The sequence below is a fragment of the Apteryx rowi genome, unplaced genomic scaffold, assembly GCF_003343035.1.
Source record: "Apteryx rowi isolate R43461 unplaced genomic scaffold, aptRow1 scaffold_109, whole genome shotgun sequence".
Taxonomy (NCBI): Eukaryota; Metazoa; Chordata; class Aves; order Apterygiformes; family Apterygidae; genus Apteryx; species Apteryx rowi.
The window spans coordinates 995,020-1,012,531 of NW_020447297.1; the positions used below are offsets into that span (position 1 = coordinate 995,020).

At 38.0% G+C, this 17,512-nt stretch overlaps 1 protein-coding gene across 1 annotated transcript in view; it reads left to right on the top strand.

Annotated features, from left to right (window-relative positions):
- The window catches only part of MINDY4 (MINDY lysine 48 deubiquitinase 4), a 90,378-nt gene that overhangs the window by 21,501 nt on the left and 51,365 nt on the right, over positions 1-17,512 (top strand). Inside the window, exons 6-10 of the mRNA XM_026072554.1 lie at positions 6,193-6,251; positions 6,604-6,713; positions 8,379-8,495; positions 11,878-11,966; positions 16,960-17,061. Coding sequence (XP_025928339.1) covers positions 6,193-6,251; positions 6,604-6,713; positions 8,379-8,495; positions 11,878-11,966; positions 16,960-17,061 — 477 coding nt within the window. The remainder of the gene's footprint in view (positions 1-6,192; positions 6,252-6,603; positions 6,714-8,378; positions 8,496-11,877; positions 11,967-16,959; positions 17,062-17,512) is intronic.

Sequence of the window (17,512 nt, forward strand, 5' to 3'; positions counted from 1 at the left end):
ACCTGTGCTCACCAGTGGGCGGTTATTTGTTCGCCTTTTTTTAATAACAAAATGAGATAAGAGAACTGCTCCACTGTTCAGTGTAAGCTCTTGTGTTGTTCCCATGTAATGTTTGACATTGGCTTTCAGGAATATAATTTATTTTGCTAAAAACTGTCAGCTTAGATTGTTTTGGACTGTTAAAGTCCTGAGACTTCTGACAGGAAATGTTAGGCCAGGAACTTTTCACATCCTTAAAATTAAATGTTCTTAAAGTTGAAGGCCAAAACCTGTCAGAGTGGGCATTGTATAAGACAAGCAAAACAGAGGGTCCTGTTCGTCTCCACTGGTATGAATTAACTGAGTGTTGAAGGCTGGGAACCCATTTTAGTGATTTATGTAGAGTCTCTTAGCTGGTGTCTTGGAAACATCTTTATTTAATGGAATTTTAGCTACCTGTCTTATTTTACTGATAGATGGCTATTTTGCTGGTAGATGTTTGAATTGCTTAATTTAATGTTCAGTTCACATGAGTAGTATTGTGCCCCTTGAAAATTCCAGCATGGGTTGTTCCACTGAAGAGTCTTTGATGGAGTGCAGCGTAGAATTGAACTACACATTTATTATAGTAAGTCTCCTTTTGTAGCTAGAGATAAATATGCATTCATTGCCTATGAGGGAGGGTTCTCTTCAAGTGAATCCAACTCATCACATGCAGTTCAAAACATCTTATAGCTTGACCCATCATTATTGTCTAGTGTTTTTTTCATACACAAACTTTCCCAGCAGGATGTAGTTTAATCTGAATTGTCACAACATTCTTTAAAATTCGCCTGGACAAAAGCAGATTCGTATGCAGTCCATTAGAAATGACCCTTTCAATGACAATTTTTCATTTACCTGTTTTTACATCTATCAGTGAGCCATCTGTGTATGAAATATTTTTTCATATTGCTACCATAGCATTAGAATCAGATGCAGTGCTTAACTACAGAGGCAGTTTGGAGAAATCAAGAATATCAGCTTCATTACCTTTGTTAACCCAACTTGCAGACATGGCAGAGTTTATATTAAATCTTCTTAACAAAGTCTTTTTCCATAAAAGTATATTGCCTGGTATCGATTATGATTCTTCCTTTCGTATCTTTATTGCTTTATTCTTATAATTTGCCCCAAAGGAGTGGCAAGTTATGTTGCCTAAAATGGTGTTGTTTACTGTTTTGCAAATACTAACACAGTCGAATTTTTTTTTGTCTGTTCTCTAGATTTTGCTCACTATATCAAGAATGTCGTATATTTCTTTTTGTATACGCAGTAACATTATGAGATCACAGGATTGCTTTGTGATTTCTAGGCATCCTTCTGACACTATACATTATTATGCAGAAAAGATATACATCCAGTAGAAAAGCTGTTTAGTCAGGCAGTGAAAATAAGCTTTTCCAACACTGTCACTTCAAAGTCACTGGTGACCAATGTTTATTTTATAAGTCCCTTTGTTTATTTGACCTCTTATTTATGGTAGTATAAATAGGAAATAGTGGAATGTACGTTCATTCTTGTGTGGAGAGAAGAACTTTCCCTGTAAGTTCAGTTATTCTGTGTAAATTCTGGGGTTTTGGTTTTTTTTGCTATGCATGAAGATCAGATATGAATGTTCAAATATTTAGAGAAAGTATTGTATAGTATGTTTATAATGAAGCATATTTTCTTCCTGTCCTGTTTTTCTGCCATGACAGATGACTTCCCTCTTCCTAAGTGTTCTAACTAACTGTATGGTTTTACAATAAATTTTCCTGGAACAGTAACCATCTGCTGAATGGAAATTGCAATAAAAGTCCTGACAGTGTTTTGAGAAACCTTAAGGAGGGAACTTGTGAATAACCTCCACCTGCAAAAATACCCTGCTTAACTAGAAAACACCCTACATCAATCTCTGGTGTCAGTGCTTTCCTCAGCTTGATGGGGATTTCCCTGTGACTTGAGAATTCAAAACACTTTGCATCCCGGGTTTGGTTCTTCCAGGAATGGGTGTAGAACCAGAGTCTTTCAGACTTTCCAGAAAGCCATAGCATTACAAAAAATAGTGCCAGGTGAGCTAGATGTGAAGTGTACCCAAGTCAGCTTTATTTTCATCTTTAGTTGTTTTCAGATGAAAGACTACGGGGGAGAAGAAGTATTTGGGCCAGGAACAAATCATGAGTGCTAATTTAATGTAGGGAGTGATCCATAAGCCTAAAGATAGGCATGTGGTGCCATTTGAGACTCTAAGGTATCTAAGACATCTAATAAAACTATCAGATGTGATACAGGACCTACGGGACACCCAAGCCCTTCTGGAACAGTTTTGGGGACCTGAATTATTTTCCAGGTGTCTGTTCCTTTTTGTTTTGAAAAGCACTCAGATATAAGTGCTATAAGACCTACCAGGTCAGGACAGTGAGCCTCTTTCTTCCTGGAAGCTAAGGAGGATTTGTGAATTTGTAAGCAGTGATCCTGGTCACCAGCTTACCATAAAGCATTTCCCTGTACCCATGCTTCAAACCATACCTTCAGGTAGCATTTCACATTGCTGTCTCTTCAATGAGCACCTCATGCTCAACACCTCTGCTTCACACAGCTCTCCTTCCCGTATCCGTGCCAAGGAGCTGCTTCGTATGATACCCTCCTCAGACCTGGCAACCCTATGTCAGTCTGAATCCCTTCTGCCATGCTTCCTTCCTCCTAACTCCACACCTCCACCTCAGCAAAAGGAGGCAAGATCACATATGATAGGAAGGATCAACAAACCTTGGAGCAAGGATGAAGGTTGGAGGCAAAGGCAGGAGGCTAGGCTGTTGGACAGGGGTAGACAACAGGCTTCCTGTGGATACAGACTATACCCAAAGAAATATGGGTAGTACATCTAGTTTGTTGCCCTAAAAGCCTTGGAAGTTCCTCGCTCTTGCCCAAGGTGGAAGAAAGGTATTGTGGTTAAGAGCAATGACTGAAACTCAGAAATCATCATTCTCTTCCTGTCTTTGTCTCAGACCAATTGGGTTGGTTTTAGCTCAGCATACAACTCCCACATGTAGGTATACACATGCAGGTATCTGCATGTAAGCCTAATGTCTAAGTTCCCAGAAGTAAACACCTACACTTAGTTGACTGGCAGGCTTTCTAGGCTCTTGGCTAAACCCTACTACTACTAATTAGGTCTCCATCGATTATCATGGGAGATTTGACACCTAACTCGTGTGTAGGCAACGAAATTTGGGGGTCTTAATCTGCAGACCGAATCCCAAATGCTGTATGATGCTGAGCAAGTCACTCAGAGCTATATGCCAACTACCTAACAGGTATGACATCTCTTTATTAACTGCCAGAGGTGCTGGAGTTTAAGTTTGGAGAAAGGTATATGAGTTGCTTATGACTCTTTTGAACTTGAACATGATAGTTGTTGCAACATTTAGGCTGAATTCCTTCAGAAGGTAGTTTGAAAATAGCCTCTTCATGAAGGGCTTCCATGTATAAAATGGGGAACCTAGGCCTTTTGGTTTCACTGTGTGGCTCTGTTCGCTGTTGGCGAGGAGCTCAGACAGTACATTAATGGAGGCCGTAAAAATGAAGGAGAGAGATGAGGGGCAGGTGAATGCAAGGAGCTGTAACAAAAGCGAGAACTCTTAAAGGTAGATCCTGTCTTTGCATTTGTGGCTGCTGGAGCCAGCATTTAGCACTTCTCTGTCACACACATGTTCATATTTGCTAAATCCACAGTTAAATCTTAGACTTTCTATGTAGCGAAGAGCAGTGAAAAATAAATGAGAATGAGTAGCTTTTCTAGTGATGCACACACTTCCTTGAAGATAACAGTGTTATGCTAGGAACCCTGCTCCTAATACAAAAGGATAAAGAGTTACACGTTGCTTCACCTCGCAGATCTAGGGACAGTTTTCTGGCCTTGAAGCTTGCTGTCCTATCCTGGCTGTATCTATATTACCCAGTATTTGGCTTTAGATCACTTCTAAGAGGTCCCCTGTTGTTGCCGTAAAGCATAATTTTATTTTCTGTTTGCGAGGGGGGTTGGGGTGGGGGGAAGGGCTGGAGGAGAGGGGTGGTTCAAGATCTGAAATCATGTGAAGTATGTGATGCATCCTCTTGGAGGGTGGCCTTGTAATATGAAACTAAGAGGACACGCTACCTAAGGGGACCTTGGAGGGAGCCAGACCTGATGCAGTCTGGTCCGTACGGCCTAATGAGAATGGTAGGATGCTATTCTGTGAACCCTGCTTCGGCATTGCATGGAAAAATACTGGTTGGCATGGGTCAGATCTGTGCCAGCTAACACGGTGACAATAAACCCTATGGATTACTGCAAGTCAATGCTAGATACTGTGCCTCCCCCAGCCCCTGGTTAATTTAGCTGTAACCTGTGGTGTTGTGCTTTAAGTGTTAAGAGCTTTGTTTTTGTAATACTAGATCCAAATGGGTTGACCTAGGAGGAAACACGTTATTCTCTAGGAAACAAGAGACAATAGTTTGCAATCTCAGACAAAACAAAAATGTAGATTATGGTTGTGTCTAACTGTAGTTCAGTGACATCAGCACTTGGCTGAAGTACAGTTTATGGGCAAATTTGGTGTCATTGAAACCAGAAGAGATGAAATTACTAGCAAGTAACTAGCGAAAAGAAATCTCAGCTGAAATCTAGTATTAGCAAAAAGCAAGGGGAGGTCTGATTATATTTTAAAATAAACCACAGTCAACTCTATTAAAATATATATCATAATAAAATGTACTGCTATGTTATGTTCAGCAAGAACTCGGTGCTTCTTATGCCACTGTACAAATTTGTTCTCAGTCCTCTTATTTCAACTAATCTGCTGAGCATCTTATGTATTTTTACTTTGAGTCCTTAGTAACATCGATGATTCTTTTCCATTCTGTCATATCTGAATTGTGGCCATTTGTATTTCATTGCATAAGTCCTCTAACTTTTTAACAGAGAAAACCAGAAGTGTTTCTTTTCTTTATAGTATCAAAGACTGTCAGTGAGAAAGGTGCCAAAATGCTTTTAAACTGGAAAAGTCCTGAGTATGATATGTGTGAGTTCTGTTTTTATTCATCTTTCACACACTGAAAAAGGAAATTAAGTTAATGGAAAGTATGTGATATGATAGCAATTGTTGCTAAAATAATATCACACATACAAAGAATGTTGCTGAGGAAATTATTCCATACTATTTTTGAAGGGACTATCAGTGTAATATCTTTTCTCAAGAAATAGCCAATGATACAGTATTGCTCTTTTGAAAAAAGAGCTTTTTTTTTACCGCAGTCATTTGGAACTTTTCCTTAGTTCTGAATTCATTTTGATACAAATTCAACAGAGAGAGCAAAACCATATTAAAAAAAATCTAACTTTATATTTAGGTTTTGGCTTCACAGCCAAGTGTAAATATTTAGTCCTTTTTATTAGTTGTTTATATTTGTAACTAGAATTTGTAACTTGTCATATACTGTTAAATCACACATGTAGGAACAACAGCTACCTATTAGTTGATACAAAAATTACCCTGGTACAGGAAGCCAGTCTGACACCTATTCCCACTTATATTACTTGGGTGTTTATAAAGTAGTTCAATGACTGACTTGAACCTCATCCTGGTCCCTATAAAGGATCATCCTGATCCCAAGAGGGATGTAAATTTTATTTTATGTTCTGATCCTTTGAACACAGAGGCAGTCACATGTACATGAATATCTTCACTCGAAATTCAGGACGATATAGAATCTGTCAGTGTGTATGAGCTGGCAGGATCTGACCTATCCTGAAATCACACAAATGAAATAAAACTGGTGTTGAAATAGGACTGAAATCCTGAATCAATTGCAGTGTGTTGCTCTGTGCTGGTTGCTTTTCCTGATGGACTCTGAAGCCCAGCTTTATTCCACTGAAATAAATTTCACTCCAACACCATTTATTTTTGTATACAAAATCTCAGTGAGATTGCTCCTTTGTATAGAACATTTTAAAAGCTAAAGATAAAAGTCATTGTGTGTGTTTTTTAATCTATGTCTCTCTCACTATCTCTCTTTCCATATGTATAATATCTTATAATATGTATATATCTTTGTGTGGGTATACCTCATATTTATTCTTGTTTATTCAAACAACTTTTCTCATTAAAAGTATACATTTGGTCATTCATTCTTCATTTAATTTTAATGTAGGAAGTCTCCAGCATCCACCTGCAATAAAGAAGAGCCGATGAAAGATGTACTAGAACTAGGTAAGTTATATCAAGCTTCAGTTTTGCTTTTGACATCATGTTCTTCATAGTAGCTGCAAACAATTATGTATGAGTCACTTCTTTTGTAACTCTTAGTTGATTCAGAATAGTTGCATTAGCTGTTAACGTCTTGAGTAACACTGTGGAAAGAAGTTATTAAGAAGTAATCAAACAGAGGGTGGCTCATTATCTTTCTTTTCTGTCTAAAACTATGCTTTCTCTTTTATAAAGACTGAGGATAAGAAAGTGTTAATTGTCATTTTTGATAAACCCCTGGCACTGAGCCTGCTTGGGGGATGCAGAGGCAAAATTTCTTCATGCAACACATTATATGGAATTTGTTTTCTTTCAGTTGATGTTGAGGATGAAGCAACAACTGCAGAAGTTAATAAGATCCCGGACCTTTCAACATTGTATGTGTTTCAAGTAGCATCAAAGGCAATTGATATTTCACTTGCAAAAGTAAGACTAACAGTGACGGTAAACAGAAAAAATGTATGAAAATGTTATTTCTACTAAGTTAGCCAAAGCTGTGATGAATTGTTCTCTGTGAGTGGGGGTGTGTTTGGGTGTGATTTAACATGTGCTCTATTCATTCCTGGGTATATTCCTTATTTGGTATTCAGATGAAAAAGTGATATAGGGATGCCTGTCCAAAATTCTGAGAAATGCCAAAAAAGCATGCCAGAATGCATCAGCCCACTTGAAGCACAGATAACAGCTGTAACTAATGAAGTTTTATATTATTTTATTATTGCCTCTAGTCAGTTTTGCATCTATGTCTTTTTTGAGGTTTTTAACATTGGTTTCAAAACCAGAATTGGTTCAAGTTGACAAGGAGGAAGGGGGGAACCTATTATTGGCTCTTCCTGTAAGACTTGCCACTGTAACCGTTATCAATTCATATTTCTTCACCTTAATGTCAGGCAACCAGCAGAAATAACAATATTTATCTTCACAGTATCATATGCTTTAATATCACAATTTTTTTTAAATTGTAAGATCCTTGAATTCCCAATACTAAATATTCCTAATATTTTGTAGGATGTGCTTAGGACAGAAAATGGCACAAAGAGATGACTGCTTATTTTCCTTACTCCACCCACGGAGTTCAGTGTTTGCTGAAGTTAGTGGAAATATTTTCCCACCGTGATTTCTGTTCAGGCTGAATTGGGCTGTCAGTGTATTGTGATGCTGTGGATCTGTCTGAGTGAGAAGAATAAGCACTTGTTCATTAATACTGCTGGGTTACTGCTGCTCATAGAAAACACATCTGGAGAGACGAAAAGCCACATTGCACCTTCACCTTTCTTTCTAACTGAATCGCATGTGCTTGTTTAACTGTCTTTTGACAGTGGTTCAGAACAATATTTTATTTACCCATCACTGTTTCTCCCTTTCTTATCTTCCTTATTTTGAGCAGAGATGGAAGTAATTATATACCATATAGAACCATTAAAAACATTTAATATTTTCCTTCCCATTCAGAGAGAGGGGAAAAAAGGCAGAAAAAGATCATGAGGATATCTTCCAATCTCATTTCTAGACCAAAGAAATCTGAGTAACTATCCAAATATTGAGGGCTCTGTTCTTACTCAGTTTTACAGTAGTATAAAGGCAATTTCTTCAGTTTAGCTATTCTTGAATAGCAATGACCTGCATATATTCAGGATCAATATCTGAATTTGGCATGTGCTGATATGCCATCAGACAAATAGCAAAACAGACTGTGTTTTCTCCGTACTGTGCCCGTCAGGGTCTTTTTCTCACTAATGTAACCATTAGTAGGTGTTGCTCTTCTGGCTGTTAAATTTAAGGCAGTATTCTGTAAGCCTTTCAGGGGAAACCCTGCCCCAGACAATCTGCATAAACAGTTTTCTAATGCTGAGCAACATATAGCATTATGAGCTGAAGGAATATTGCAGGAAAAGGAAAATATTACTCCTTTTCATCTGAGTGCTGCTATTTGCAGTATGTATAAAACAGAAATTAAAAGGGTGGTTATAGCGAGTTAGTCATTACCCTGCCACAATCCTCCTTTCTTTTCTATGAACTACTACAAGAAAATGTACCTGTCTTTTGGATTTGTTTTTAAAATGAGAACTTCTTTCTTTCTTTTTTGTTTAGGAAATAAAAAATCTTTTGTTTGGCTCTAGTCTTTGTTGCTTCAGTGAAGAATGGAAAATACAGAGCTTTACATTTAATAGCATACCTCAGTTAAAATACGGCATCGTGCAAAAAAAGGTACTGTATATTACTTCCTTAACAAAAAAAAAGTGATCATTGCTTTTTACGCTGGGTTTACAGAGGCTGTGCGTTTCAACAGTAAAAAAAAGTCTTTAAAAGAGTCTTCTCTTTCTTTAGTATCACTGGTCACCTTGCCAAGTCTTATTAAAAGACTTGAGATGGATGGAATATTTCTGAGGGAAGCTTAAACCAGCTACAAAGAGTGTGCATATATGGTTTGTGTGGGGTGATTCATAGGGAGGAAGACAAACCGCTTAAGCTGAAATGGCATAAACCAGGGTAAGGTCGGAGTGGAGATTAAGAGAAAAAGGAATAGTGGGGGCAAAGTTTAAGAGGGAGCTTGATCAGTCTCAGAATGGGGGGACTTAACGAGAATTGCCTGCAGTAGTAGGGAAATGCCGGAGGAGATTCTTGCCAGTCCTGTGTTTCTTAGCATTGGGGAATCATGTGATGAGGCTTACTCTTAAGATAAAAGGGAAGAAATGCCCCAGCAGTATCACTGGGACCGCTATACAGGTGGGACCACCTCTTTGCAGCCTTGTTTCCTTAATTCTGGGCTGCGGTCACAAGATTCCAGATCCTCCCTAAAACAAGGTTTCATAGTTTCCAAGCCAGGCACAACCACATTTCTAAAATCCCCAGCAGTTTCCTCTGGAGACCAGAGCTGGTAAAACCCCCATGCAATAACTTGGGTCAGCCTGAACAGCAAGCAATTCTGGGTTGAAAGCAACCCGTAAGCAACTTTGGCTGCTAATGAAAATCTCTACGGTCTTGGGTGTTCAGTGTGAGACTCACTCATCTGATATCTGATATCCAGATGCAGCTGGTCAGCCTCGTTTCTCAGCAGGCTGAGTCTGAAGCGTAGACTCAGACCAAGGTCTGTGCACAGAGAGCATGATGTGTCCTCCACATGCAAACAGGTCACAGGAAAAATGAATCCTCTCAGCTGTAGCGTAACACTTTTGCTGCTCCCTATCTTGTGACATGCTGCTGTGATACCCGTGCACAAGATCTCTTGTGTTAAGAGTAGGATCTGAGGACTTTAATAAAGAGGAGACTGGAGAAAGGGTAGATTCCTCATTACAAAACATTCATCAAGCTCCTGAACGAACACAGAAAATCTGTATCTGGCCTGAGASAAATGCACCATGATGTGATATACAGAAGTGATAGGAAGAATAGCTTTGGGACAAGGGCAGGGGCTAGTAAACATGTCATTAAATATTTAACGTGTTTAGTTAAATGTTTCATTAGGCTGATGGTCTTAGAAGAAAGCTGAGTGTGGTTATATTTAGATAGAACCTAGAGAAAAAATATTAAATGGTAATTTAAGCTCCTGAAAGAAGCATGGCATTGATGTTACTGTTCGCTGGTCCACAGTAAGTGTTGCTTTGGTACTTCCAGACCCCTCAGCCAGGGAAAGGGTATCTGTTCAGTTCTAGAGACTCACTAACCACTGAATTCCCTATAGTGAATTCCACAAAAGGAGTGAGTGTTCCAGTGAGATGTGTTTATTTCAAATAGTTAATATATTTTTCCTCACTTCCTAACTTCATTTCAGCTGAACAGTTTTGTTCTTCCCTCGCTACATTAAGTTATTGTGGTCCTATAGGAAGCTATTTACAGTGGTTCCAATTATTTTTTTGAATGGGAAGCTTTACCAGGTGGACTAAAATAAGCATATATTTCGGAAGATGCAGTCATTTGTTATATAAGTGATTACAGAGAAGTAATATGCATGTAATATAAATGAGAAAATAGAGGGTATCAATATGTAAGCTATTTTCTGATTACAAGACCTTTGTTTTCTAGGTTGCATACTATGCATACTACATTCCAGTCCATTTCAGTCCATTGAGCTTGGTGCTATACTTAGAACGACCTGAGAATTAAACTGATCACTTGAGGAAAGCAGCAATGCTGGTTGCACTTTTCATCCTCTTTTAAAGTTTTGAAAGGAGTTTGACAAATGCTAAACTGATTCATCATGACGGTTATGATATACACAGGAAATCGAGGGGGTGACTGTAGCATATGAAAGCAGTGCGATCCTGGATTAATCTCATATTATGGATAGTAGCAGTAGCACAGACTTTGGCATGGCTAGAATCAGAGCACAAATTCTCCAGGAAACTGCACGGTGGTCCATACTTTTTTTATCTTCATTATTTTTCTTACCTTATCTTCCTAGACAAAACAAGCACTGCTACATCGGCATGTATGCGACGTTGGTTTGGGGTGGAACTGTGTTTAAGTAACAGACTTCTTAATGTTAAGGATGAACCCATGTCTGAGAATGGTAGCTATGTGCTGACAGACACATGGGACAGCATCTGTGGGAAACACTACATCTGGTGTGCTGACTCCTCAGTTACATTGCAGTGACACCCAGTGCTACCAGTGTGATAAGTGTGAATGCTGTCGTGATATCTATGCTATTAGTCTTGTATCCTGCAGAGCCTGCTATATCCATGTGAAGGTGTTCCAGCAAAATGATGGCTCTTCTCTGTCTCTTCAGCAAACTGCTGGAGTAAAAGATATGATACGAAGGATCTGAGTGAATAACAAGGAAAAGAGAATTGCACTGGTTGGGGTTTCTTAGACAAGGAGAGGACATAACCATTTCCTTCTTAAGTCAACCTGTGCATGTCTCAGCCATGGAGTTTACCCATAGGAACAGGTTTTGGTCATGCAGTGGAATCACATGGGCTGGATAGCAGGGAACAAGCAAGGAGAAGAAAACAGATCACTACCCTATCCCACAGCCTTTCAAAATGGCCACTAATCTATTTTTCATAAGGTTTAAAGTTAATATGGTATTTGTTGGTATTATGATGTTTCCAGCATCAGTAAGGTGAAAGCTTCAATCTTCCTCCATTTTCTTTCTCTCCTAGTGAGATAGCTGCCTGGTGCAGAGGGCTATACGTAAACACGAGTCTATGTTTAGTGATGTAATTGGGAATTTGAGGCATAATGCTCAAAGGAAATGAATGGGCAAGGCTTAATTCCACCCTCTGGAAAACAGTCAGATTTGATTTTTCTCTAGAATTCAACAGGGATCAGGAGATCTTTCATTTCTTTGTTTGCATGATTACAGAATAAATTAAAAAAACAAAACTATTTTTTGACATTATAGATGCCATTATGGTGTGTTCTAGGCATTTTCAGGAAGAACAGATGGGAAATACAATACCAGTTAGTAACACTGATTTTCAGTGGCTCGAAAAAGCAGAGAGCACTGCAAAGTCATGGATGGAAAAAGAGAGATGAAAGAAGAGCTTACGCTTGAATGGAAACACATGGATTGCAAAAAAGTTCTCACCAGCATCAAACAGTGGAAGTTGTTTTTTTTCATGGAGTCTCCTGTTATTCCCCTCAGGGTGGCCCATGTGGAGTACTGGCAGCAGTTCAAGCTTGTGTCCTACAACAGCTTATCTTTGGAGACAGTAACAGGAATAAAGACACTCGGTAAGTCAGCAGCTGACATCAGGAATATTTTCCATACTGAAGGGAAGAAAAAATTATCTTCTGCCGCCAGCAAGGAACCTTTTTGAGTCTGAAGCAATTGAACCTTTCGTTGTTTCTGAGAAAGTAGCATATGATTTATTTGTATTTGCTTCCCTTTTAACTGTAGAAATTTAAAGGTTGGCTTTTCATTTGTATAATTAGTCACTTGTGATTAACCAAGAACCCCTGAAAATCAAACAGCTTGATTTGTGGCCAGTGAAAATTATTTAACCTTGAGATCCCAAGGAGAAATAGTTTCAAAGAAAATGTAATCAAGGTTTGAAAGACCATGAAATTCATGCAGTTTTCGACACTAAGAGAGAATCTCAATGAGGGTGTTAAAGTTATGGCTATATATTTTTTTCTTGCTGGTATTTTTGTTCTTTCACAGCAAAACTCCTTAATAGAGTTTAAATTCTCTGTATGTGTTTTCTATGTACTTTATAAATGTTGTTAAATATTGATAGCATCAAAGAAAATTGCTTGGACTGCTGTTTGGATAATATTAATGTACTTGTCACTTTGCTAAAGGAACAGAGGTTATTCAATGAAACACTGGAAAATAATGTGTTAAAGGACTTACTTTATTACCAGGCCAGCTATATTCACCTTTTGTTTTTAAAAATAAATCAAGTCCATTGGAAAAGAACCATCTCCCAGAGCTTTCCTACATTTTATAGATGCAGGTTGTTCAATGAGGAGAACAATATTTTACTGGTATTTTTGTTTACAGTGCCACCTCCCCTGTTCCGTGTGGGTAATAGCAGTTTTTTACCTCATTGTAGTCAGAAGGAAAGTTTTCAGGCTGAGATTTCACTCAGACTTCATAAAGCAACCTTACAAGGTAAAAAGACCTTGTATAAACAAAATTTAGGCTTAAATGTCCACTTTCCTGCTTGAAAATATTTGTGATAGTGGCAAGGTTTCTGCTGAGTTTTCCTCAGCTTTAGCTGACTGGCATCCAAAGCAAATTAGTTGCTTGGGCTGTTCMTAAAAACAATGGAAAGAAAAAGGCACCTGTAGAGCACTGTGGTCTGTCTTCAGCACCCAGCAAAATACAGGATGGGAGGTGACGATTAATCCAAGGATTACCAGGCCCTAGTGAGTCCGCACAGGCGGCCAGGTCCAGATGTGCTAGTGGGTAAGCAGTTCTGAGGTGAGATGCCATGTAAACCGATGGAGACATTGTAAACCGTGCTTACAATCTAAGTAAATTATTGAAAGTTTTACCATTATTACTGCTGTTGTTGCTGTTATTAATGGCACTGATTGCTTGTGGACCTCAAGATAAGGGTTCAGTTGAAGTAGTTGCTGTGAATTCATCAGCTGAGAATTGTCTGTTCCTTGAAGCAATTTAAAGATAAATAGTCTGGACTGGTAAAGAGATGGGTCCGGTGGTATAATACGTGTTCAGAGTGTAATATCATATTAATTCTACAATATTACATAGTTTAGTTCTTTCTTCTTCCATTCAGTTCTTTCAGAACATCACATCTGCCTGTAATTCATCTAAATAGCCTGCCATTCAGAGACACTTTTTAAATCAGCAGACAATGCTTCCCAAATGTCTTAAAAGTAATGCCAATACTTCAAGCATTTTCTGTACAATTTAGCCACTGAATTTTCAAAGAGTCTGTCTCTGCACACTTTTATTAGGGAATGCAGAAATCATTTATATGAAAGGTACTGAGGAAAGAAAAATACTAACAGTATTGGGAGAAACTTCTCAAACTTTACAAATATTTTCCAACTGAAAATACATCAACTCAGAAAGCACCCGTTGGTTGGCACAAATATTAGCTAGCAAAGCAGTAAGAAATATGTAAATTATTATTGTAATTCAGACTGTAATGACAGTAGATTTTTCAAGGCAGAGTCTGGCTCTTGTCCACAAAAAAGAGCTCAGAAACCTCCATGGAGGAAAACATATAGATTTTATGACCAAGAATCTCCACAGAAATCACCGAAGTATTATTTCTGATTGTGAGAACCAGGAATTTATTTCAGCTTGGAGGACAGGCTTTGATTATCCATTCCTTGGTCCCCTTGAGTCTCAGGTCCTCCTTGATAAAAATAGAGATGCTAGCCTTTTGCTCTTTCAGCATAATGCAGTGATGGTGATGTTGTAAAATTATGAGGCACCCAAATAAGTGGGTTAATTGAGGCCAGATTGTTTAAGCTATAAATATTCCAAGTTAAAACAGCAATAGCCTATGCTGTTTACTTGGCAATATTTGCCTCTCCTTTTTTTTTAACTCCTGTTATTCRCATTGTTTTAAAGGATTTTACTTTTACATATTTTGTATATGAAAAGGGCTGCTGAGGTATGCAGAAAGTCTCCAGGGAATTTCAGATTAACAGGTCTTTATGCACAGAAATACTAAAAGCCTTCAGGCTCCTGAAAATGAATAGCAAAATGGCCTGGTGTATTCATGGGATAAACATATTTTTCTTATGATGTATCTGCCATGGGCAGAAACTCTTACTCGAGCAGAAAGAAAGGGGAGTCTCAGTGCTTGAAATGAGCACTTTCTACTTTCTACTGTACCTGAATTTTCAAAGTACTAGCCACTTCATATTAAGCATTTAACTTCAGACTTCTTCAAGCTTCAAGAAATAATCAGTATGTCTCCTTCTTACTCTGCTGCCTCTCTCAGACACATAAATTAGTTGCTGTGCTTCACATGAATTCCTGAGTGTCTGTATTAAAACACAGCTAAGATAAGAGACCATTGTGATTATATTCTTTCTAATCGAAACTCTCACCTATTAGTTCCCATATCTCACATCCTTCAGAGGGAAACATTCTCTAAGTGAACATTATATTCAAGACAGACATTGAACTTGAAAGGCTGTTTAATTTTTTTGATGTTTGATGTTTCTTGTTTAGTCTTTTGAATTATTACATCTTTTACTCAAATGCTGGAAACAGGTTTTGGCTTCATCTCCCATCCTGGTAGCATTCTAAACCTGATAATATCTGAATTTCAAAGAGTGCCATTCTTGAAGCCACTAGAGAAAGATTCCAGTTCTGCGTTCCCAGGGGGAAGAGTCTGTTGTCCAATTCTTCAGGCAAGGCACAAAGACTCATGAATGCTTGGTTTTATTCCCAGATCTGCTTGTTCTCCCCCATTTGACTTTTGACCTTGCAGTCCTTTATTTCTCCATTTACTTTTTAGAAGTTAGAATAACATGACGTATTAGGAGACTTTCCAAAATACAATTTGTATGAAGTRTGTTGACACTGTTGCTTAAATGTTTGCGATCAATGGAGTAGTGTAAGCCTTCAGGACATCATTGTATATATTCCAAACCAAGGATTTAAGTGAAAATGTTTCAGAAACAATTGGGTTTCACAGACCAATACCGGGTCAGTTACCACCATGTTTTACCTCAACACTTTGGGACATACCGTATTAAAAAAAAGTGTTTATTGCAGATGGTATTTTAGACAAAGTTTGTTAATAGGATAAGAATATTACGGTATAGATTTTAAGATGACAACAGTTAAGAATTTAAAGCTTAGGAAAGAAATTAAATATAAAGGCCTTTATAAATTAAAAATCACATATAAATATATATATATAATATAATATAATTATATAAACCAATCCTATTACAGAATATTAAAACAATTTTATTACAGATTTAAGGATCTCTTTGCTTATTCTGTCCATTATTTGCCAATACAGTACTGCTCCCTAAAGTATGTTTACCTGTATTTTTTTCCAACTAGTTATAAATATGTATTCTTAAAGACCATCTATTATTTCTTTTAGAAGATTAATTTTCAGTATATGATCTATATGTGATCATTTCCCATTGTTGATCATACCTCATTTGGTTTTCTCTTGCCTTAGCTGATTGTTCTTGTTATAATCATGTTTTTTTGATGCTAAATAATGCTTCTGCTTCATGCCTTGCACTGCTGCCATGATTCCACTTTTTCCAGTCAGGTTCTTAATTCACCCAGTTCTATATATAATTTTATTTCAATCTTTCCTTGTAAATCAGGCACCATCTTTAGCATTAATTTTCTAGAAGTATCAGCTGTGTATGTAATCTCTTAGATTCACCTATATTACAATGGTATTTAGGCAGAATATATAGACGTAATCTAGCCAGCTTTCATGTGCCTAGCTTAAGTACTTATCACAGTCTAGCCATCACTGTGAGTCACATACGAGCGTCAGGATCCCCCAAATGCAACCGCACTGCTATTAACACCTGAGCTAGCTGAGCTGCAGTTTTGTCTCTGACTGCAGTAGACACCTACCCACTGTGCCCAACAATCTAAAGAGGAAATTTTTTGTAGAAATAGCTCTATTCACTGGATGTAATTACCTTCAATAAGATTCAAGGTGCCTGCTTAGGTGCCTAAAATGAGATTTCAGGCGGCTCACCCAGGGAAGGGATCCAAAAAGCCCGTATTCCATTGGCCACTTCTTCCCGTTTAGAGATTTTTAGGCTACGGAGCCAGTGCTGAACACAACCACATCCTCCTATTGCCCATTCAGTCCAATGCTGAGAACTCTTCACACTGCTTCCACAGTGAGTACTCTAATGGCATCTCTGATTCAGATGCTTAAGCCTCAGAAAAAATCTGGAGATCAAATATACCTTTTTATCTAGTGTATGTTGTTAGTAACCATAGTGGCTCCTTGTTCAACTTACAGGTTTGTTTTGAATTGGCCTTCAGAACTGCCCAAATCTCTCTCTTGACTATAGAAGAAATTCAGATACCTAATGACAGTTTTCTAAAGCAACTTTCTGGAGCCTCATTATTGGGCATTGCAACACCTCAGTTGTCTCCAAGAAAGCAGTTTTGTTCTTATAGCTACAAACCTGCTATGAATCTGCATATACTGAAATAGAAGCAGTTTGTTCTCTAATGGTTAAGCTTCCCAGTACACATTTTGGTACTTGTCTGTTTCTTGCATTTCCTGAACTACAGTAGTCTTCAGCCTTCAGAAGTTCACAGGACCAAGTGCCTCACCATGGCTATTGCAGACATATTATGGCGTGCAGGAGGCAATGAAAAAGCGATTGTGGCACTGTAAGTAAGAGAAGAATTTCTGGTTATTGTACAATGCTCCCATGATTGTGTCTGTTATATATGTACATAGCTCACAAAATGAATGGTTCTTAAGATGTCTTTATGCAGTCTAAAATGGTTTAGGAAGAAGTATTGCAAAATGACATTTCTACTGTCCTAGGACGGAACAGTCAAACTCCGAAATTGCTGTGAAATATCCTGTGGTTTTATTGAGGCTACAGTTCCTCCAAAATCTCTGCTAAGAGATATCAATCTGAAAGTGGCATTTTACTCTAGCAGTTCTGTATTGCAGGATATTCTGTTATGGCTCGGATTCCTTTCATTTTGCTGTAGCTGCCTACTAGTTTCTTATGATAAGGTTGCAGCTAGGTTGCCTGTATACAAGACATCTGACTTTTAGACACTTAAGTTTCACTGTACTGAATCCAACACTATATATTTAAGTGAGATA